Consider the following 23,169-nt stretch of genomic DNA (forward strand, 5'->3'; position numbering starts at 1 on the left):
GAACTTACTAAGTTGCACGGATCACCTCAAGAATTCTTTTTTGAGGGTCGCACTCAATGATCCCACAACAGGGAGACGTGTTAGGCGTAGGGGATGCCGTGGCGGACCTCAGAAACCCGTTTCTGGGCCATCAGGGTCGGGCCGCATTGGTCGTTCTCGCTTGGGCAGCAGCACCCAGGGCAGTGCCTGGCATATTGAAGGCGCTCAATAAACGTCTATCGTAAGAAGGTCAGTCAATGCACAGTGTATGATTTTTCCGCTCCAGTTCCCCATTAGAGGGCGCGCTTCCAGGACCTTAATAAACGGCTTCTCTTTAGCAGGCGCACGCGCGCTCCTTCCAGGGCACACGGAACTCTGGGCTAAGGGACACAGCTGCCCCCGCTGCACACGCGCATCCGGAGGTGTAACCCATAAACCCCGCCGGCCTTCACTCTGCGCACGCGCCCTTTGAGGTAACTGCTCGCAGAGGTAGCGGTGCGTTTCCCGCCAGGCCAGGGGAGGCGTGGCGCCAAGCGCAGCTTGATGACGACATTTCGGCGCCGGGTAGCCGAATGGCGGTCTCCGTCCCTTAGGCGGGCGACTTTATGGGTCCCACAGGTGAGTGGTTGGGGCCGCGTGCGGGACGGCCCCCGCGTTCCGCCCCCCCCCCTTCCGGACCTCCGCCTAAGTCATTTCCGTTTCTACGCGAGCCGCAGGCCTTAGGCCCGGCGCCGGTAGCTCTGCCCCCGGCCGGGCGGGCAGGCTGGGAAGCCAAGGGCTCGGCTGTGCGCTCATGCCGTCTTCCTGGGCTGCGCACTCGTGCCACCTTCTCGCGCGCCTCGCACACCCGGTCCTGGTGGGTGCTTGGTTAACGTTCGTTGACGGGTTGGCGGAAGGAGAGGTTCAAGTGAAAGTTGAGCCTTGGGCTCCACAGGCTGTGTGGGAGGAAGAGCCGGGTGTGGATTCTCGCCTGACTCTTCCTCCCTGTGTGGACCGACCTTTGTGAGCCTCAGTTTCGTCTTCTGTAATATGGAGCTCCCATGCTCACTTAACAGGATACTTGTGAGCATACTCTGGGAACATACTCTGCTTCTCAGAGCGCAACCAAAGGGAGGCCTTGGCAGTAGTGTGATTCGCTTGGAATGACTGGCGATGCCTCTCTGAGAAGAAACTCCAACAGGATCCGAAGCAGCCATTGAAGAAAGTGGGTGTAAAGTGGCGGATGAAGGGAACACATGGTACACAGCGGACAAGGGTGTGATGGATCAGCCAGGCTGTGGCAGCGTTAGAGAACAGGGCAGACGAGACACTGCCCTCTCTTGGAAATACTCCTTGTTTTGGTGCCTCTGGGCCTCAGTTCTTAAGCTGCTGCCTATGCAGGCTTCGTCTAAGAAGGAGGTGCTTCCACCCCATCATGTCTAAAGCTCTGCCCTTTGCAAACAGGCCAAGATTTTATGCTGCTTTGATCCTTCTGCTTTGGTCATCTTAATCAGTGTTCTCCTGGCCACTTGGTTCAGGAGCAAAGTGTTTACATTTTCCTTGAAACTGAATTTGATAGCGGGTGCCTGGATGGCTCGGTTGGGCTTGATTGATTGATCACTCGTGGTTTTGGCTCTGGTCACGGTCTTGCTGTTCATGGGTTCAAGTGCAGAGCTTGCTTGGGATTCTCTCTCTCTCTCTCTCTCTCTCTGCCCCTCCTCTGCTCATGTGCTCTCTCTAAATAAATAAATAACCATTTAAAAAAGACACCTGAATTTGATAGCTAATATCAAGAATTGAAGAAAACCTGGAAGATGCTTATATTGCCAAGAAGCAGAGATGCACATCTCCCTTCAGCTCCACTGCCTCACAGCCTCCTTGCATCTAGTCTTTCTCCATCCACATACACTTTCATTTGCCACCTCAGCACCTTTACTCTTGCTGTGGGCACAGCTGTGCCAGGAAAGCCATCATCAGTGGGACTCGGCAGGCTCCCTTCCTGTTCAAGTCTGGATATTTTCAGTTTCTGACCTGGGTGGTCAGAGAGAAGGGAATCTAAAGAGTTGCTCCTGATTTTCTGATGGCTTGTTTGAAAGCTTCCTCCAGCTTGCTCATCCCCTCCATTCATTCTCATAGAGCACAGGTGACATTCGGGAGATTCACCCACCTGTCTCTGTGGGAGATGTGTTAGGAGATGAGTATATTAGAGTCTTGGCTCTGCTGAGTGAGGGCAAGTGAGTTACCTCCTCTCTGCTGCTAGTTCTTTATCTGTATTGGCCCAGCAGATTGTTGTGAGGAAGTATAGTCTGTTCTTGCTTAACAAACTTAGCAGCTTAAGACTGCGTCCGTTTATTATCTCACAGTTCTATAGTCAAGTCCAGGAGGGCTTGGCTGGATTCTGTGCTTAGGATATCACAAGACTGAAATCAAGGTGTTGGTTGGCTTTGCTGTTACCTAGAGGCTCTCAGGAAAAATCTTTCCAAGCTTCTTCAAGTTGCTGGCAGAATCCACTTCCTTCGGGCTGCAGAACTAAGGTCCCCATTTCCTTATTGGCTGGCAATGGGAACTGCTTAGGGTCCGCCCACTTGAGACTTCAATTGTATCTGCAGAATTCCTTCACAGGACCTGCATGAGCATTTGGTTGATTCTTGGAGGGCTATCTTTAAAATTCTGCCTACCACTGAGTATTAAATGAGGAAACGCGTGGAGGGTCCTTAGAACCAGGCGTGCCACACAGCAAGTGCTGTACAAGCTTTACAGATTCGCCACTGCGAACCTGGCTCTGAAGCTGGCCACCACGTACTGCATCAGAACAGCGTTTTTGTAAAACGTGAAACTTGGCAGCACAGGCTGTGCTGTAGTATAGTGTCGTGTGGCAGATGTTGAGATTTCGCCTTGGTTTTTTCACAGTGGTTTCCTCAGGTGGCCGTTTTCAACGTTCCCCAGGAGGCTGCTATGGCGTTCCCTCACCTGCAGCAGCCCAGCTTCCTCCTGGTAAGTGTCAGTTGCCCACGTGAGGGTCAGTGAGATGATGGTTCTACAGCTGAGGGACTTGAGAGTCCTATCCACTGACTTGAACTTTGCACTGGTGGTTTTCTGAGGGGCATGTGAGGAAAAGAACGTTGGACTTGGGATTAGAACCCTTAGACTTGGCTCTGCCCCCTAATGGTGTAGGACCTTGGGTTTACTCAACCTCTGAGCCCTGTTTTTCTTATCTACAAGAGGAGCTTCTTACCTACAAGATAAGCTGATTCACATGCCATTTTTACTGCTTCCTGAGGTCTGGGGAGGAGCACGGGAAAGGATATACATCAGAATTTTCATGTCTTATAAACCTTTACACACTTCTGGGATATTCTAATAATCGTACTGTCATCCCTGGATAATGGAGGGACAGGGACCCTGCTGTGCTGGGGGCAACCAGGACTGTACTCTAAGTATTAAACATGACACCAAGAAGTTAGGTGTGAGGCAGATATCAGTGGTGAGGATTCCTAATTTCAGGTCCCAGAAGATACTTCTCGTAAACATTTATTCAGAAGGACATCCTTCCATGGTGCACCCTCTAGAGCCAACAGATGCAGTGCCTCTGGCATCGATTGGGTAGAGACCAGGCATGCTGCTAACCTACCCACCCTGCGTGGCTGCAACAGCCCAGGTTTCCACCTCTGACTGAGACACCACCCTCATTTAGAGGTGGCTAAGGCCTTAGGTATCCTTGGGCAAAGCCCTCTTGGTTCACATTCTGATATTTTCTCCTGATCTGAATCCATACCCCATGACCTTGGGTAGATTTCCTTCATTCTTGTCCTGAGTTTCCTAGCCTGTCCATCACCTTCATGATTAGTGTCAACATTTGGTTAAAGCTATCATTTCTCACCTGCCTGCCTTGTTTCTTAAGGTAGTGAGTTTAGTTGGTTTGTTACCTACTGAATAAAGGGTAGCTTGGTTAAGAGGCCTTCTGTCACTCTCATTTTGCTGGGCATCCTCACTGATGATCACAGTGGGGTCATCACAGAGGGTCATCACATGGGAAATTTCCAGTTCACGTGTATACACTCAGTGAGTACCCTGTGGTCTCTGAGGGGTGTCCTATGCATAAGCATCCTCTTCTGGTTGTGGGACTGACCCTGGAGCTGACCCCCTGCTTATGGATTGTGTGGAAGTCACTTCGGTCATGCAAATGTGCAGTTCTCTGCTATAAGTGGGGATGCCTGACAGAGGGTGCAGGGAAGAAGCCTGAGAGTTGGCGATGTAGAGAGCCAAGGCGTCTCCTAGTCGTGTCCTTTAGGCCACTGACACAGGCACGAGGTGCCGGGGAACCAGGCCGGTGGTATGTCTGACTCCTACCTATCATTTGGATTTCTGTTTTGATTCGAGCCAGGATAACTGCAAAAGCCACCAAGTGAATATGCTCATGATCTTTTTGGTTTGTTCTATCTTCTAGGCTAGCCTGAAAGCTGACTCTGTAAATAAGCCTTTTGCACAGCGGTGCCAAGACTTGGCTAAAGTCATTGAGGATTTTCCAGCAAAGGTACAGCTCTGCTAGCATCTCCTTGGGGCATGTCTCCTACTCGTTGAAAAACTTTTTTTTTTTAAGTTTATTTATTTATTTTGAGAGAGACAGAGAGACAGAAAGAATATCCCAAGCAGACTCTGTGCTGTCCAGGCAGAGCCCTGTGCAGGGCTTGATCCTGTGAACTGTGAGATCATGACCTGAGTGGAAATCAAGAGCCAGATGCCTAACCGACTGAGCCACCAGGCACCCCTGAAAAATGTTCTTATATAAGCCCCTGATTCCTACCTCTGAGCATTGCCCTGGACAGAGGCTTGACCCAGTATCGTAAGTGTCGCGTGTATGGACACATGTAAACATGTCAGCATGTAGGCCAGGGGTTCTCAGCCACAGGTGCTTCTGTCCTGCATGGGATTCTTAGCACCGTCTGGAGACATTTTTGATTGTCACACAGGGGAGGGTGCTACTGGCATCAAGTGGGTAGGGACCAAGTGTGCTAATAAGTATCCCCAAATGCACAGGACAAACCCCGCCCCAACAAGGAAGCATCCAGCTCAAAAAGGTTGAGAAACCCTGATGAAAATACTGAAAAGATACATTTAAATCACACCCAGAATTATCAAATAGTAGCGTAAGCCCAGGCAGCTGACCTGGACAGGGATTCTCACCGATGATCACAGGAATGTCATCAGGGGTGGTCAGTCACTCCAGAAATTTCCAGTTCATGTGTTCACGCTCCATGAACAAGGTGGCAGTTTGTGGCACGGGGCTGGTCTGGGTGGGAGGCTCACGTGGCATGGAGCCCGGCAGTGGGCACCGGTCCTCAGCAAGCCTGCCCGCAGCCTCCCCTGCACACCCATTTCAGGAGCTGCACGCCATCTTCCCGTGGCTGGTAGAGAGCATTTTCGGCAGCCTGGACGGTGTCCTCGTTGGCTGGAACCTCCGCTGCTTACAGGGGCGAGTGAGCCCTGTGGAGTACAGCATTGCAATGGAGTTTCTAGACCCCGGGTAGGTAGGTTTGTCACCTGAGAGGGGCCGGGTGTTTTCTCATGGTGGTCCCATTCTTGAAGCACTGAATTTCTCAAAACTCAGAAACCGTCAAAGCAAGATGGTTTGCAGTTCATTGCCCTGTTTTTGTTGTTTTAATTTCATCTCCAGTGGCCCAATGATGAAGTTGGTTTATAAGCTCCAGGCCGAAGACTATAAGTTTGACTTTCCGGTTTCCTACCTGCCTGTAAGTAAGCCGTGGGGTGAGAGCCGTGCTCGGGCAGAGCACCCTGCACAGCGGCTGCGGCCGTGGGGGAGGCGGGCAGGGCTTGAGGGGCTGCGTCAGTGGGCACGGCACCATGGTGTCTGCTCAGGGCCCAGGGGGCGTGGCACATAGAACTTCAGTGGTTACTTTTTTTAAAGATCATTCCAAACTCTGCCCATGGGGAAGGCGCCACACTCCTGGTTTGTACCTGGCTGAGTGGCAGGCAGGGCCTTGTGACCAGTTGCTGTTTTTCTGAGTCTCCGGTCCAGGGGGTAGAATTAAGGGATGACTTGTTCAGGGGGTTTGAGGAGCAAAGAAGACGGGGAACGTCAAGTGCTTGACAAGGCTCAGAAACTCAAACAGCTGCTGCCCTTGCTGTTTGCGGGTGTTCCTGAGGATGGCGTGAACAATTCTGAGTGGAGGCCCTCTTGCTCTGGTGCTACCCAGAGGACGGCACCACTCCCCCAGGCAGGGTCTGAGTGCCTGTGGCCTCCACCGCACCCCTCCCAAAGGCTGCACTGCATGGGGCGCCCTGCCAGAGCCTGTCCACAAGCCCAACACGCTCTCTCCGCAGGGCCCCGTGAAGGCATCCATCCAGGAGCGCGTGCTCCCCGACAGCCCCCTGTACCACAACAAGGTCCAGTTCCCCCCGACGGGGGGCCTCGGCCTGAACCTGGCCCTCAGTATCCTTTGTCAGTCCCCCAGGGGTGGGGAGGCCATGGGTGGCCAAGACGTAATGCTGAGGGTGGTCCAACAACCCCTGCCTGTTTGCCCCCTGACACTGCCATCAGATCCGTTCGAGTACTACATGTTCTTCTTTGCTTTGAGCCTCATCACTCAAAAGGTACGAAAGGGATGCCCCTAAGCAGCTCTTTACCAAAGCCCCCATGAAGGGTGGGGGCTGTGGCCTAGGACTTTCTTTCTCTTCCCTCTCCAGCTCCTCCTTTGCATCCTCCTCCAGCCTTCGCCCTTCAGGCCATTCTCACTTAGTGAGGATGACAGGCTGGTGGGCGGATTTGACAGGTCATGTGGGGTGACCTGGGTGCCTCGAGTGGTAGTCGGGAAGGCTTCCCACAGGAAGTGCTTACTGGGCATGGGCGCAGGGCAGAGGTGCCCAGGAAGTTTGCTGTACATCATCTTCCCATGTGCCAAAAAGGACTGTGGGGTCTAGCCCCCTGTGGTGGGAACTTTGCTCCTGGCACTGCCCACGGTGCTTGCGTTCGGGCCCTTGGGATATGGCCCATGTCCCAGGGCTCATGTGCAGTGATTTGAGCCCTGCGGTTGCTGGGGTTAGCAGCCAGGGTGGCACCCAGAGCTACACACCAATGCAGATTTGCTTTTCCAGCCACTCCCTGGGACTCTCCACATACGAACTTCAGACTGTGCCTATTTCATCCTCGTGGACAGATACCTGTCATGGTTCCTGCCCACAGAAGGCAGTGTGCTCCCCGCACTCTCCTCCAGTCCTGGGGGGCCCAACCCCTCACCCGCTCCCAGGTAAGGCTCTCTGGTTGCCCTGGCCCTTGGCCTGGGGTGGCCCAGCCCTGTGGCTAGCCTTTAAGGCCTGGTTCTTCCATGAGGGGGTGGTCTGGTCAGCAGGCATTGCTCATAGGGACAGTAGTGCCACTCTTTGTTCATGGTGTCCCAACTTTTCTTATGCCTGAGATCTCAACCCCAGCTACCCTAGCCCAGACTGGAGAGGAGGGTAAAGGAGGACATCTGTGTGGGTTTTCAGTGATTAGGTCCTGTGGCCACAAGGACGAGGGCTGGCTTTGGTCTGGGAGTGGGCTGTGTTCTGCCCACAGCAGCCCTCCCCACATGTGCATCCAAGCCCCACACCGAAGCGGTGTGTTGCCAGGGCCGATTGATGGCACTAGGCAGGTGGTGCTGGAGAGAAAGGGGCTGTGGGCAGGCCACAGCAGGGCTGACGTGTGGAGGAATAAGAACAGGAAGAATGTGTGTAGGCTGCAGGACCAGGTCTTGGCCTGAGCCAGAGGCCCTGGGGCAAAAAGCCTTTCGTGCCAGTCCAAGGCTGGGCTGTGGCTAGACCGTGCAGGACGGGAGTGTAGAGCCAGCCTCAACTCGAGGGTGAACTGAGGCCTTGGCGGGGTGCATTTAGCCAGTGGCTAATTGGCCGCCTCTCCCCAGGAGACGCTCCTGACCTGGGAGCTGCCAGCTGTGCTCCTCACCCTCCTCAGTCTTGCTGGTGTACCTTCTTCCCTGGGAGGCAGGTTCAGGCCCACCCCACATCCGCTGACATGTGCCGTGCTGTGACCCAGAACTCACATGTGTGCACAGATGTGCCCAAGGAGGGGGGATTGAAAAGAGGAGGTGGGGGCACGGAGGTGGGGAGAGGCTGCCCCGGCATCAGTAATGCTGCGGCCAAGAAGGACCAGGGCTGGCCAGGTTCACACCCTCTCAGAGGCAGGTTTCAGCTGCCCAGCTGTTCTCTGGGCCCGATTTTGTTGGCTTGTTTTAACATAGAATTTCAGACTTACAGAAAACTTGCCACAATAACAAAAAACTTTTAAGTCCTTCACCTACGTTTCTGAATCATTTCATTCTTTATCTGTATGTGTTTTTTCTGAGCCATTTGAGTAAGTTATAAATACAATGCCTGTTCCCTCTTAATGTCTTGGAGTGTATTTCCTAAGAGCCAGTGCATTCTCCTACACAGCCTCCTGCACTTCTATCCAAGTCAGGGAATTAATATTGCTACCCGGCTGCCATCTAATTCTCAAACCCCATTCGGGCTGCACTGTCTACCCCACTAATGTTTGCTACCTGGCTGGGATCTGGGGGAGGGTCACTCTCTGTGTGTGGTTGGCTCTGGTCCCCCTCCAGTCTGGAACACTCTCTCAGTCTTTCCCTGTTTCCTGACCTCAACACCTTTGAAGCGTGCAGCCTGGAGGTGTGCAGAATGCCCTTATCTTAAGTTCTCTGGTATTTCCTAGTGATTAGACCCAGCAGCCCGTGGAGTCTGTGTGCTTGCAACATTGTCTTGATCGCTGGGCCAAGGGCGTGTTGGCCAGGTTTTCCTACCATAAAATTAAATGGGTCCTTTGTGCCTAAATTAATTAGCAAAAGGGATTTGTTGGGAAGATCTACTGAGACTCTGTAATTATCAGTGGTGTTCATGTCCCTTGACGATCGTCAGCCAAATCAGTTATTAATTGGTTGGTTGCCAGATGATAGCTGTCTGGTTTCATCCTATAGTTATCAGTGGGCATTCTGTGGTAGGAAAGACTTTTCTTCCTGTCTGTTGATTGTGTGTATCGATATGGATTTGTATGGATTTGGGGGTCGTTCTATGATTCAACAAGTGGTAATGGTTACTGTTGCCAGTGATGTTGATGTTGAGATTGCCCCCGGTTGTGCCAGCAGGATCCCCTAACGAAGGCCTTTTCCTGTGTCTCCCTCAGAACACCAACCATGCCCTTCGCTTCTTATGGCCTCCACCACACCAGCCTCCTAAAGCGACACATCTCTCATCAGACATCTGTGAATGCAGACCCTGCCTCCCATGAGATCTGGAGGTCAGAAACTCTGCTTCAGGTGAGCGCGAGGAGGCTCTTCTCATCTTCTGTTTCAAAATAAACTGCCTGGCCACCTTCCACCCCCAGGGGCAGAGGCCTAAAGACTGTCCTCAGCCTGAAAGTGGTTCTGAATTGTTGGTGTTCCCCTGCTGTGGCGTGTGGGAAATCAGACTAGAAGAAACGTGCCCATGTGTCTAACCTGTATGTCATTGGCAGTATTTTTCATCCCAGCGTCCCCTTTCCAAAGACTTTTGTCTTTCTCATGGTAATATGAGCGCTGCTCAGTTTCCATTGGATCCGTGTAAAAGCTTTCCCCGCCTTCGACATTTTCAACCTGTTCCCACGTTGCTGGAGATGTTTCCTGTGATCACCATCATTTGGATATTAAACCCCTGCCCCAGTAGCGTTTTTGTTGTTGTTGTTTGGTTTTGTTTGTTTGTTTTATTTTAGGGAGAGAGCGCATGCACACGAGCAGGGGAAAGGGGCAGAGGGGGCGCAAGAGAGAATCTTAAGCAGGCCCCGTTCTCAGCGCAGAGCCTGACACAGGGCTTGATCTCATGATTCGTGAGATCATGACCTGAGCCGAAATCAAGAGTCCAATGCTTAACCAACTGAGCCACACAGGTGCCCCAAAGTTCAATAATGTTCTGTCATGTGGATATTCCCCTTTTTGTGTTTCTGTTCATCTATGGATGGCCACTTGGGTTGTTAGCACATTTTAGCTATGGTGAATAGCTGTTTCTACATGGATGTACAAATATCTCTTGGAGACTCTGATTTCGGTTCTTTGGGGTATATATCCTGAAGGGGAATTGCTGGGTCATATGATAGTTCTATTTAATACTTTAAGGAGCCGCCATACCATTTTCCACAGTGGCTGTACCATTTTATATTCCTGTCAGCGGTGCACGACCTTACCAAGGCCCATCATTTTCTGTCTTTTAGTATAGCCATCCTCATGGATGTGAGGTGGTGTCTCCCTGTGGTTTTGATTTGCACCTCCCTCATGGTTAATGATTTGAGTATCTATTCATGTCCTTATCGGCCATTGGTACGTCTTTGGCGAAGTGTCTATTCAAGTCCTTTGCCCATTTTTTAATTGAGTGGCTTTATTTTTTTGTGGTTGAGTTTTAGGAGTTGTCTTTATATTCCGGGTATCCATTGTTTATCACATACACGATTTGGAAATACTTTCCCCCATCCTGTGGGTGACCTTTTTCTGTGGATAATGTCTTCTGACGTGCAAAATATTTTTGAATTTTCATGAAGTCCAATTTGTCTGGTTTCTTTTGTTGCCTGTGCTTTTAGAGCTAGAAATCATAGCCCAGTCCAGTGTCCTGAAGCTTTCTGCCCACAGTTTTTGCTAAGAGTTTTAAGTCTTAGCTCTTACATGTATGCCTTTCATCCGTTCTGAGTTATTTATTATTCGTGGTGTGAAGTAAAGGTCCAGCTTTATTCTTTTGCGTGTAGATATCCAGTTTTCCCAACACCGTTGGTTGAAAAGAACTGCCCTTGGAATGGCTGTGATACCTTAGATGGAAACCATTTGACCATCCAGTGCTCTCTTGCAGGTTTTTGTTGAAATGTGGCTTCATCATTATTCCTTGGAGATGTACCAAAAAATGCAGTCCCCTCATGCCAAGGTAGGTTCCACACTTTTTCATCCCCTCTGCTCTGGCCCTGGTGTGCCTGGTCCACCTGCTGCTTCTTGTCCTTGATCTCAGCTCGTTGTCAAGGGCTGGATGGTGGGAAGCAGAAACTCACCATCACCCCTTACTCTGATGCCGGACGGCAGGTGGGTTTCATTCTGTGGTGGGCTTGCACCCTGCGGGCTGGAGGCCTGTCCTCTCTGGGGTCCTCCCCATGCTACTTCCAGAGCCCCCTCCCTGGCAGCCGGAATGGCTGAGGTTGTGGTGCTCGTGCTCTGGGGCCAGGAGAGCTGCGGATGCCTCTGGGAGTCACATCCGGGCCTGTTCCCTCTGCTGTCACAGCGTGTCCTGCTTTCCTGCTGAGGTGGCACCCGGCCGACTTCGCTCACCTTGGTGCCCATACTGCCTTCCACCTCCTCCAGAGCATTAGCAGGCAGCCCTTTCTGCAGTGGGTGGGAGCTGATGCCTCCCTGCATGCAGCCTGGCCTGTCTCCTCCTCTTCTTCCCTTCTCTTCCCTCACAGGGCAGCATGCTCATTTGCAGAGGCGTGGAGGCAGCTGTGTCCCTGGGACGTTCCCAGGGCCGGCAGCCTACTGGACTCGTCAGAGTACAACAGCTCTGTTCGCCTCTTATTAGGCAGGGTGGGCACCTAGGTTCACGCTCCATGAAACAGCCTGAAACGTGCGAACTGGGGCCTGTAACCAACTGTGTGATCTGTGGCTTCTGTGCACTTCTGTGTTTGCTCCTCAGACTTTGCTTTTGTCAACGCCAGACAGAATTCTTGAGAGATTCCTTACGAATTAACACTCTATAGGCTAAAATTCACGAGAGTGGCCTGTGACCTTCCCTCTGTGATTCCAGCAAGTGGTGGTGGTTCTGCAAAGTGTTGGCAACCAGTTCTGCTTCCCTGCTGCCCTTCTGAGTACCCATTTGGGGAGCAGCCCCCAACCACTGCTCTCTTAAAGTGCAGAGTGACCCAAATCTCTCCTTGACATCACAGGGAACAGAGGGAAAGCCAGAACTCTGTCTTGGGCCTCTCGCGTTACTAAGTGCTTGCACTGCCATTGCTGCTTCCACAGTGGACTGGCTGCATGTTCCTGGCTGGTGCACGGGGGTCAGGGGCCAGGCTTCCCCCTAGGGCCCTGGGGGCTCACTCAGCCCCTGTGCATGTGGCTTTTGCAGAGGCAGGGGCTGCTTTGCTGCATTGCCTTCCCATCTGCTCGTTCTGTCTTCTGAGCCAGTGGGAGCACATTCACTGTCATTTTTAGCAGATCTGCCAGTCACAGAGGTCCTCTAGGTTGTCTCCTGTGAGGATCCCGAGCCCTATACGAGGGAGGAGGGTGGGCCGTCCCTGCCGGAGCAGGGGAGCCTTCCCCTTCTTCCTCACGTTTGCTTCCTCTTGGCCAGATCACAGGGCGGGGGAGAGCTGCTCAGAATGACTGGTAGTCAGGGGGCGACTGGGAAGCCCCCACCAGGTACCCATTGAGGTGTTTTGTTTTGTTTCCTATTTGTCTTTGCCTCCCATTGAGGCTGAAAGCAAAACCTAAGAAAACCTGGTGTGTGGGAAGGGGAGAAGGACAGCCATGGAGGTCTGCTTCACCTGAGGCTCCTTACCATTTGCCCAGGCCTGTGCTGTGCCGTTTGGAAATCCTAGCCTTGGGGTCAGTTTTCCTGATGTGAAAGATGCAGGAAACGCAGCTCTGAGAGGTCCCATGGTGCTTCCATGCCTAGCCTGGGTCCAGAGTGTATGCTCGCTCCTTACAGCCCGGGCCTCTGCTCTGCCTCAGCTTACTGGGCAGGGAGGGCTTCAGGAGAGTCAGATGGTCGGTAAAGACCGCATATTCCTGCAGGACACTGTGGGGCCTGCACTGTGTTCCTGCAGGCTGGGCAGACCCCCAACAGGGGAACCGTGTGCTCCCTGATTCCTCACTGAGAGCTGTCGCTGAGCCCGGGTCTGGCCCAGAGGAAGGCCATGAAGGGCAGACACCTCCTTGCTGTGCTGCTTCCTGCCCCTGCTCTGCGCGTCTGTGGCTGTGCCTGTCTCCTCAAGGTCTGGCACATGCGTTCTGACCTCTCCCGTGTGAAGCATGGTACGCGGTGGGAGGCATGGCCCTCCCAGGGCAGGATGTGTGCCAGGGCCGGCTCTGGGTTGTGCTTGGCTAAAGGGGACTGCTTTAGCAGGCCTTGTCGCTGCAGCGGGGCAGGGCAGAGGTGGGGTGGGGGTGGACAGCTTAAGCCAGCTCTGCTGTCATCCCCCATGGCCCAGGCTGTCCCAGCCTCAGGGTTCCAGCTGCCTCTGGGTGTGTGTGGCCATGACCAGATTCCTGGGGCCCGTCGGGACTGACGGAGGGCTCTGTGTGTCTGGAGTCGGGGAGTCCTGGTGAGGTACGAGAGGTGGGTCTCCCAGGATTCGAACCCATGAGTGTTCACGTTACCTTTAACGATTTCGGGAATGTGGGATGTGGAAGGTGTCAGGCCTGGTGAGCTAAACCTTGCTTGCCTCTGTGCCACCCTGGGAATCAGCCCCATTCAGGAGGGGTCGCTGATTGGATCTTTGACACCTAGGAACTGATCTCATCATATATCAGTTTGGTAGATTTCTTCTTGGGACAACACAGAGAAGTCCAATAAGTTACAAATTTTTCTTTCTTGAGCAAAGAGGTCTCCATCTGGAACTAGCTCCTCAAAAATTTCTCTTCTGAGCCTCAGGGCCTTCAGGGCCTCGGTGGCCATCAGTGTGTCCCAGCAAGACTCCTGGGATCCTGGTGGGCTCCAGTGTGCACACACTGCACACGGAGCATTCAGGGTTGGGGGAGGGCAGGACCCTCTGGAAGGAAAGTGAGTCAGGCTGACCTCAGGGAGCTGGAGAGAACTTCAGGCCCCAGAGACATGAAGGAGGCTGCCCAAGTGACCTTGAGGGTCTGTCTGTCCCTCTGCCTGGCAGGTGGAAGAGCACCCCTTGGGCCTGGCTCTAGTCTGCCCACCAGGAAGGGCTCCGTCTGGGCGGCTGAGAGGGTGGTGTCCCATTGGTCTGAGGCTGCTGGGCTGTGATTGTTTGGATTGTCACTGACGTGCTTTTGTTTTTGTTTTTGTTTTTTGTTTTCTCTCCTTACTTCTGGGCTCACTTTTGTCTTTCTCTCCCTGCTGTCCCCTCCCCGGTCTCTCCCCTCCTGTCCCCTGCCCTGTCCTCTGCCCTCCCTGCCTGTTCTTGGCTTCTCTGTTTTGTTGTCTCTCAGCTGGAGGTTCTGCACTACCGACTCAGTGTCTCCAGCGCCCTCCACAGCCCTGCCCAACCCAGCCTCCAGGCCCTCCACGCCTACCAAGTACTGGCCGCTCTCATATTGTTTTGTTTCACCCCTGCCCTGTGGTGTGAGCCATGGAGCGCATGGCAGTGCAGTGGTAAAGCGAGGGTCCGGCCGGGGACCCACTGGGGTGATTCAGGCCAATTCCAAGCAGAGTGAGGCCAGTGTGTGTTGGGGATGGTGGCAGGCATCCGTCTTTAGCCTGGCTCAGCCCTCAGCTTGGTCGACTAGCCCGGGTTTGGGGTGTGGGGCCACCAGATCTGCCTGGCCAAGCCCCAAGCCAGTTGGAATGTGGTAGGCTCTTGGGAGTTGGTGGCTTCTGTGCTTGGCCCTGGGTTGAGGGAGCGGAAACAGTGTGGCCTTCGCAGTGGCCTGACTCACCTGGCTTTGCGGGCCTGGTACCTAGGAACTGACTGAGCCCAGGGAAGCCCAAGGCTCATGGTGGCATGGTCTGTCAATCCCAAGCCTGTGTGAGGCCAAGGGGCAGGGAGGACGAGGGCTTCGTCCCCTAGCCTGGAGAGGCTGTTGGTCCTTGAGCATGCTGGGGCCTGGCCTCTTGTGGACTTTTGTGCTCCCACAGAGGTAGGCGAGAGCCAGAGAGGGCCTCACGGAGACTGGTCTGCTTTAGGCAGAGATGATCAGTGTGGACGGATTTGAAGTCTTGAGGTCGGTAGATGGAGTGCAGGACTACAGGCTGTTAGAGGGCAGATGGAGTCTGGTAGTTCATGGATTCATGAGATGAATGTCAGGAAGTTTGGGCAGAAAGCATGCATCTAGATCCCATGCCCGAGGCCAGGGTTCTGTCCAGTTCCCCCTCAGTGGGAGCACACCACATTTAACCTGATATTTGAGCACACGGTAAGAAATCACGTTTGCTGGGATGGGGTGGTGAGTGCACACAGGGTTCCCACTCAGAAGCAGCAGCCACAGGGAAGAGGGAAGAGAATGATCCAGAAGGGCCAGCAGGGGCGGGTTTAGCACAGAAATGGTACCACTCCAGCATGTGTTGGGGAAGGGCTCACTTGGCCAAGAGCAGCGTCCCTGGAGAAATGTGCACAGCAGGAGGGGTAAGAGCCCTCCCCCCACCCACCATGGGAAGGGTTGCTGAGCTGAGAAGGGCTGGGCCCAGTGAGAAATGCCACTGGCTTTGGGAAAGTGTCCCTAACGGCCATGCGGGTGGAGGAGGCCCACTTACAGCAGCGGTGGCTGGATTCCTGTGGGGATTTGGCTCTCGAGGGGGGGGGGGGGGAGGGGGGGCGGTGAGAAGAAAGGTTTGGCTTCTGTCCAGAGGGAAGATAGCCCAAGGAGCTTCCCGGTTCAGTGCAAACACTCTGTCCTCCGCTAGGGAGATGGTGGGTGGGTCGACGAGGGGCCAGGAATGAGAAAGGGGGAGGCTCCTGGGGGGAGTTACAGCCTGGCAACAGTGCCCTCTGATCCTCCGTTACTGTGAAAATATCTTACGTTTTTTTTGTTGTTCAAATGATGCAAGTTCATCGCTTAAGCTTACAGATAAGCAGAAGAAAATCTCCTCCTGAAGCCCCGTAGCTTCCCCCGCAGTCATATCGAGTCGTGTGGTGTGTTGCCTAGGCCTGTGGAGACAGATCCATGGCAAGGAGAGCGGAGAAGGCAGTGCCGCGGGCAGTGGTGGGGCTGTGACTGGGTGCCCGGGCTGTGCCAGGAGGCACGGCTTGTGCCAGCCTCAACATTGCTCAGGATTTGGACTAGGCTGCCAAAAGCTCTATCGAGGTTGTGGAGGTCCCAGAGGCCTGGGGGGTGAGTGTGGGGAGAGGAGCGCGTCTGGGCACCCCAGAGCTGGGAGCCGGAGGCAGCGTATCCTGCCGGTGCCATCCTCTGCCACTCTGGAGACTCCATCCTGTATTCCGTCACAGAAGAGCCAGCAGACAGGCTTTCCTCTCGGGGCTGGGTCTTAAAGATCCTACCTGAATCTTGTGAATGAGAATTTCACCTGACAAGATAGAAAGCGCTCTTGTCTTGTGCTGACGGCAGGGCTGTTAGCAATGGAGGAAGGGCCACCCTGCGCCAAGCCCCCAGCTGGCTGTGTCCAGGACAGGAAGTGGATGGAAGGGTGAGGGTTACAGCAGGAGAAGGAATTTGGGAGTGTTTCTCCCTGAAAAGGGAAGCCATGGGCCCCAGCGAGCTGTCTTTATATACCTGGGAGGCAGGCAGGAGACCCTGCGTCCGGATCCAGGGTGGGATACTGGCCTGCCTCGCCCCCTGCTCCTCCTCTGGCTGGCCAGGAGTTGGGGGGGACCCCTGAGGACTTGGCCGGGCAGCAATGACCCGAGTCAACCACAGAGGGGAAAAGAAGGGGTTGGAAGCACACAGGGAAGCATTCAGGTCTGCTTTAGCAAAGCCGTCCCGCCCTGTCTTGCGTGCTCTTAGCAGGTCTCAGAGCTGGCATGCGAGGCCTATCTGCTGCGTGCCAGGCCCAGGGAGGGCCCTGTGGGTGGCCCACACATCCTGTCGGGGAGAAGTGGTCCTGGGCGGGACATACATGGCCAGGCCTGGGGGCCCCACCCTGGGACCAGTCTGGGTCCTGACACAGCTCCCCCTCAACCTCAGGAGTCGTTCACACCCACGGAGGAGCACGTGTTGGTGGTGCGCCTGCTGCTAAAGCATCTGCACGCCTTTTCCAACAGCCTGAAGCCTGAGCAGGTCTCTCCCTCCACCCACTCTCACGCCACCAGTCCCCTGGAGGAGTTCAAACGGTGGGTACAGGGCATGCACAGGGCTCCCGTGTCCCTGGCTGCCACTGCCTCCTACTGCACATACTCGTTGCCCACAGTAACCTATCCTTAGGGCATGGGGTCGGCCTGTGAGGCGTCTGCAGGGTGGGGCAGGTGGGAAATCACCTTGACCCCTCCGGGGTCTGTTTCCCGACCCCTCCTCTGGCTCCACAGGCGGGTGGGGGCTGCCTGGCTGCCACGGCCTTTCCTTCCAGGCCTGCCGTCTTCAGTAGAAAGAGCCAGGCTGGCCAGAAAGAGGCCCCATCTTGTTGCCCTGTCTTGTCCCCTCCCCAGTGTGGGCAGAGTGGAAGATCTACATTGACCGCACTCAGAATGCCCAGGAAAGCCGATGGGCTGGGAGTGCCTTCACTGCAAAGTGGCTCATTTGTCATGGGAGACTGAGCTCTATGCTGCACCCTCCCCCTCCTCTTCCTCTCTGCTCCGCCAGTCCTTCTGTCAAAAGGGCCAGGATGGTGGCCTGACTCCTAGGCCAACTGGGTCCAGCAGAGCAGGTGACTTGTGTGTGGTGACCCAAGCAGAGGTGGTCACAGGAGCCATACTAGGTCAACCGCTTGTGTGCTGTGTGTCCTTGGGACATTCCCTAATCTCTCTGAACTTTGGTTTCTTTGTGAAAAATGGGGCCCAAAATAGGAGGCCTTACCTTCAGGGGTGCCCAGTGTTCACCCCGGCAGAGCTGGCCCTTGGAACCGGGAGCCACTTGGCTCACCTATGAGGGGACCCTCTCCTCACCTCCCCTCCCCTGCAGGGCCGCCGTCCCGAGGTTTGTCCAGCAGAAACTCTACCTTTTCCTGCAGCACTGCTTTGGCCACTGGCCCCTGGATGCGTCCTTCAGAGCCGTGAGTGTCAGCCCCATCTTGCTTTCTTTGTCTTTGCCCTCTGTGCTTGATGAGGGAGGTCCCGTGGGGCGGATGCAGGAAGGAATCAGCTATTGCCGCAGAGGGTCACATTGGTGGGTCACATTGTTCTGCTCATTTGAGTTTTCAGAGCCAACCCCCAGGTACAGAAAAGCTGTCTGCCCTGACCTGGAACCCAGTGGGTCCACGCTGGGTGGGTTCCCAGCCCCACTGAGCCGCACAGGCTCCCTCAGCTGGGGAAAGCACTCCTGTGTTCCACACGTTCCACACTCGCTTCCGAAGGGCTGGCACAAGGGTTAAAACTCATGTAACGTTGTGTGTCAGCTATCTGCAGATTAAAAAAATCATTTTAATTAAAGATGAAAAAAGAAACATCATAGGGGATGCGGAGTTCCCTCCTGCTCCCTCTCGGAGTGGCGGGTGGGAAGAGAACGTGGTAACGCCTCCAGGAGAACCGAAGCCCCACGGTTAGGATCACCCCCTCCTCACCTGAGCTGCCTGCCGGGAGCCGAGCTCCAGGCCACCCAAGGATCTGGACCAAAGCCCCAGCCCCACAGCCCAGCAGAATGCCAGCCTCCAGGCCCTCAGGGCACACGTGTCCCACCAGGTCCTGGAGATGTGGCTGAGCTACCTACAGCCCTGGAGGTATGCACCTGAGAAGCAGGCTCAGAGCAGCGACTGCCAGGCCCGGTGTGTGTCGGAGAGATGGTGAGCCCCGGCCCGTTGTCCTCCCTAGGGGGACCTGCTTCCAGGTGGGGCACAGGCCCCTCCCTCCTTGACTGTGCTTTGTTGTCTGGGCCCTGGGCTTGATCTCCCACAGAAACAGCTGGTGACTCCTCTGTGCTGTCCCCTTGCCGTTGACTGTCTCCCCTCAGATGTATGTTTGCACTCGCCCCCAAGCACCCCTCGACCCGTCTTTACTAGCGTTCTGCGTAGCAGCCACCACCGCCTCCCCTCCCCCGCTCACGGCCAACCCCCCAGCCTCCGCCAGCGCCTCCTCTCCACGACTGCCTTCCTTGTGCTCCTTCTGGTGCCCAGGCCAGCCTCTGCTGCGGAGGCTTTGGCCCTCTCGGGAAGGGCCGCATCCTACAGAGGATTGTGCCGTCTATAGGAGGCCTAGGTCTTCCCTGCCTCCCTTGTGCCTCCTCCCTCGCCCCCACCCCTGGTCCCTCAGCCACGATGAGGTCGTGGCAGGGGAGAACCTGGAACCCAAGGAAGAGAGCGCTAGTGAGGCGGGGGCATAGACTGGTGTAGTCCTGCCTCCAGTGGGAGTTCTGGGCCCTGATGCACTGCCTGGTCCCCAGGGCACCCTTTGTGCAGGAGAATCTGCTGATGTACACCAAGCTTTTTGTGGGCTTCCTGAGCCGCGCGCTCCGCACCGACCTGGTCAGCCCCAAGAACGCGCTCATGGTATTCCGAGTGGCCAAAGTCTTTGCCCAGCCCAACCTGGCTGAAATGATCCAGAAAGGTAAGCCCTTAGCCAGAGGGAAGCAGCACTTAGAGAGGGACCCACGGACCCTGCATGTGCCTCATGGGCTCGGGGTGGGCTGGCAGAGGTGCCACGGGGACTCCTGGTACACGGTGGCGGGGTGGACGTCGGAGCCTAGCGGCATCCTGCCTTCCCTGTGGCACGCGTGCCGGGCAGGAGCTGCGGGGGTGCTGGGCGGGGGAAGCAGAGCTCAGAGCTGTGTCTCCCTGGTGACTCTTGGTGGCATCAGAAAGCAGTCTTGGCCCGTGTCGTGTCTTAGATGGCTTTATCGGGTGTTAGCTTCTCTGGTTTTCTTTTGTGCATGTCGGCCTTCCTGTTGAGACTGGTGGGGGCTCCAGGAACATTAGGAGTTGGGCCCCTGTGCCACTCGGTCCCTATCCCTCGGAAGCCTCAGCGGCACCCAGGAAGCCAGCCAGCGGCTGCTGGCTGTTTGGTGCCATGGAAGCTGAAGCCAGAGTCGGGTTCTGCTTTCCAGGGGAACAGCTGTTCCTGGAGCCAGAACTCGTCATCCCACACCGCCAGCACCGACTCTTCACAGCTCCCACTTTCACCGGCAGCTTCCTGTCCTCGTGGCCCCCAGCCGTCACAGACGCCTCCTTCAAGGTGAAGAGCCACGTTTACAGCCTGGAGGGCCAGGACTGCAAGTACACCCCAATGTTTGGGCCCGAGGTCCGGACGCTGGTGAGTTGGGGCTCCCCCAGGCCGCACGGCCGTCCCGAAGCCGTGGCAACAGCAGGGCCAGGGAGAGCACACGTGTCGTACGGAAGGAGGAAGGTTGGGTGTTGGTGGACGCTGCTGTACCTTGGCTTTTTTTCTTTTTTCAGTGCGGTCTACGTTTTTTCTGATGATAAAGGCAGCACTTGCTAGAAAGTTTTCACATTTAGAATATGGGCGTCTTGGGGGCACCTGGTGGCTCAGTGAGTTAAGTGTCTGACTTTGGTTCATTCAGGTCATGATCTCAGGGCTCCTGAGTTCGAGCCCCACATCGGGCTCTGTGCTGACAACTGGAGCCCGGAGCCTGCTTTGGATTCTGTGTCTCCCTCTCTCTCTGCCCCTTCCCTGCTCACAGTCTGCCTCTGTGTCTCTCCACAGGAAATAAACACACACACACACACACACACACACACACACACACAAATGTAGAATATGCACGTCTTAGTCTTGAAAGACCCTGGCCTCCTCCTGGCCTGCTGGGGGCCCCCAGGTCTGCCTGCCAGCCTGTTGGTGGCTGGGTGGCGTCCGGTGGCACCACCCGAGCTGGCTGACCTGCCCCCATGCCCCGCAGGTCTTGCGCCTGGCTCAGCTCATCACGCAGGCCAAGCAGACTGCCAAGTCCATCTCTGACCAGTGCGGGGAGAGCACGGCCGGCCGCCCCTTTCTGTCGTGGCTGGGCTTCTGCTCCACAGACACGAACGGCTCCTACGCAGCCAACGACCTGGACGAGATGGGGCAGGACAGTGTCCGCAAGACAGACGAGTACCTGGAGAAGGCCCTGGAGTACCTGTGCCAGATGTTCCGAGTACGAGCCGGGGGAGCTGTCCCCTTCCTGGCGTTCGGTCCCGCGGCCCTCATCCCCTGCCCAGCCCGTGGGAGATACAGCCCGTGCCCACAATGTCACGTCTGGGTCCCCTTGCTGGCGCCGTTAGAGGCCCAGGGGGGCCAGTCTCCTCCCTTCACCCCGAGAGTGAAGGCAGGTAGCAGGAAGCGGCACTGCCTCCTCACGGGGCTTCCTCCCTCACAGCTCAGCGAGGCTCAGCTCACCCAGCTCACGCTTGCCTTGGGGACAACTCAAGATGAGAATGGGAAGAAGCAGCTCCCAGACTGCGTCGTGGGGGAGGACGGGCTCATCCTCACGCCCCTGGGCCGGTACCAGGTAAGGGCCACACCCCGGAGGGCTCCGCTCTCCTGGCGGCGTGGCCGTGGCTCCCGCTGGCCGAGCCTCCGAGCCCTGTTGCCCCGGCAGGCCCGGCAGCGGAGACCGCACTTGGGAGGCGTCGCAGAGGTGTGTTGGCAGGGCTGCTCGCGCGGCCCAGGTTTCACCCGGGGCTCGCCTCCTTTGCTGCTTCTAGATCATCAATGGGCTGCGAAGGTTTGACATCGAGTACCAGGGTGACTCAGAGCTGCAGCCCATCCGGAGCTATGAGATCGCCAGCCTGGTCCGCGTGCTCTTCCGGCTGTCCTCCGCCATCAACCGCAGGGTGAGTGCACGCGGGAGGGCCGCCCCCGCCTCTGGTCCTGCCACCCTCGGGGAGAGGCCGGGGCAGCCGTGCGGCCCTGCCCGCGCCCACTCCCTGTGCCTCTGTCTCTGCCCAGTTTGCAGGCCCAATGGCAGCCCTGTGTTCCCGTGCCGACTTCCTCGGCAGCTTTTGTCGATACCACCTCACGGAGCCTGGGCTGGCGGACAGGCACCTGCTGAGCCCGGTGGCACGAGGGTGTGCGGCCCGCCGTCCCCGGGGCCCTCGGCTCAGCCTGCGCTTCCTGGGCAGCTACCGGACGCTGCTCTCGCTGCTTCTGGCCTTCTTCGTGGCCTCCCTGTTCTGTATCGGGCCCCTCCCTTGCGCCCTGCTCCTCGTGCTGGGCTACCTCCTCTACGCTGTGGCCATGACGCTGCTCACCGAGCGCAGCAAGCTGCACCATCTCTGACCTCAGGCCGGGTGCCGATGCAGGGCCGCCAGCAAGAGGGCCACACAGCCTCTCCCTCGAGCCTGAGAGGCCACCTCCGAGCTAGGGGGCCACTTTCCTGCAGCCACGGAGCCATGCGACGCGTAAGAGGAGATGAAACCGGAAGGGTGTGGTCCAGACTTGGCAAGGAAGGGAGTGACATCAAAGGGCCTGTTAGTGTCACAGGACGGGGCCGGACCCAGCCACTCGGTCCTCCCTGCTTCCCTCAGCCACAGGCCCTGCAGTGAAATGGGCCTCCAGGCCTTTCTCCAACCTGACGCCCCAGGGTCTAGCTGTGTGAGGCCTGGGAGGCAGTGCTGCCCAGGAGGGGCCTCGCCATCCTTAAGGTTGGCAAGGTGGTGTGCCTTTCCTCTCCCTGCCGACAGCGGGACGGTCCCTCAGTGTCTGGTTCCAGAGAAGATTCCAAAACCCTAGAGGTTCCTGAGAAAGTTAGAGGATGGTTCTCTGATTCCTAACTCTAAACCTAGATTTTGCCATCGCATTTGGCAAAGTGAGGGTCATTCTTCACGCATTGCCAGCAATTCTGGGGCTGGGCCCTACAGCTCCACTTTCTAGAAGAAAAGATCCTCCAGGAGCACAGATGCTCAGTGGGACAGTGCTTCACCTCCGGCTCCCTCCTGGCCCCCAAGCCATTAAGCACGTTGCTTGGTGGCAGCCCAGCGTCACTGCCTCATCCGGGACAGGCTCGCCTGTCCCATGGGCAGAGGGGATGTGGCTGGGCCATGGGAGTTGGGCATCGTCTGGTGCTGCAACCAAAGATGGTCAAAGGCATTGTTTGTACCTTCGGTAAAATCGAGTGCAAAGACACTAACTTTTTGATGACATGTGAATGTTCATACTACACAACAATTTCATGTTCTCTGTCGAAAGTCATCCCCACAGGGTCTCAAGCACATGCATTCATCTTACAGGGGACGCACCAGAGAGAACATCTCAACGACGATTTGAAACCAAACCTTTGTTTTGGGTGTTTTGGGTTTTTTTTAAGTTTCCAAACTAAATGTTGAGCTTTGTGTTTTGATGTGAACTCAGAATAATGGCATTCTGGGGCCTGTGACCAAAAAACAAACCAAGTTTGTAACTGACCACAGATCTGAATAAAGCTGTTTTTGCTCCCGAGTCTTGTGGTCCCGGGGCTCAGCCTCCACGCAGGTCTCCCAAAC

General features: G+C 55.7%; 1 protein-coding gene across 9 annotated transcripts; it reads left to right on the forward strand.

Annotated features, from left to right (window-relative positions):
• Positions 1-55: 55 nt before the first annotated feature.
• On the forward strand, positions 56-23,125 carry LOC128772448 (sphingomyelin phosphodiesterase 4). 9 transcript variants are annotated; one of them, XM_053902316.1, is made up of 20 exons: positions 56-597; positions 2,869-2,952; positions 4,406-4,492; positions 5,340-5,482; positions 5,633-5,708; positions 6,301-6,409; positions 6,518-6,570; positions 7,072-7,223; positions 9,149-9,281; positions 10,834-10,905; positions 14,148-14,234; positions 16,797-16,942; positions 17,727-17,817; positions 18,443-18,543; positions 19,140-19,303; positions 19,800-20,005; positions 20,610-20,843; positions 21,066-21,197; positions 21,394-21,522; positions 21,638-23,125. In XM_053902316.1, the coding sequence occupies exons 1-20, from the start codon at positions 523-525 to the stop codon at positions 21,965-21,967; spliced, it is 2,604 nt and encodes an 867-aa protein (XP_053758291.1). In that variant the 5' UTR covers positions 56-522; the 3' UTR covers positions 21,968-23,125. The 9 variants fall into 9 exon arrangements, 8 of the variants coding, with proteins under 8 accessions (XP_053758291.1, XP_019291092.1, XP_053758292.1 ...); XM_053902317.1 differs by lacking the exon at positions 56-597 and adding an exon at positions 687-835; XM_053902318.1 differs by lacking the exon at positions 56-597 and adding an exon at positions 873-1,183.
• The last annotated feature ends 44 nt before the right edge of the window (positions 23,126-23,169 follow it).

This window comes from Panthera pardus, unplaced genomic scaffold (assembly GCF_024362965.1).
Source record: "Panthera pardus isolate Hobbes unplaced genomic scaffold, ASM2436296v1 HiC_scaffold_15, whole genome shotgun sequence".
In the NCBI taxonomy this organism is placed as follows: Eukaryota; Metazoa; Chordata; class Mammalia; order Carnivora; family Felidae; genus Panthera; species Panthera pardus.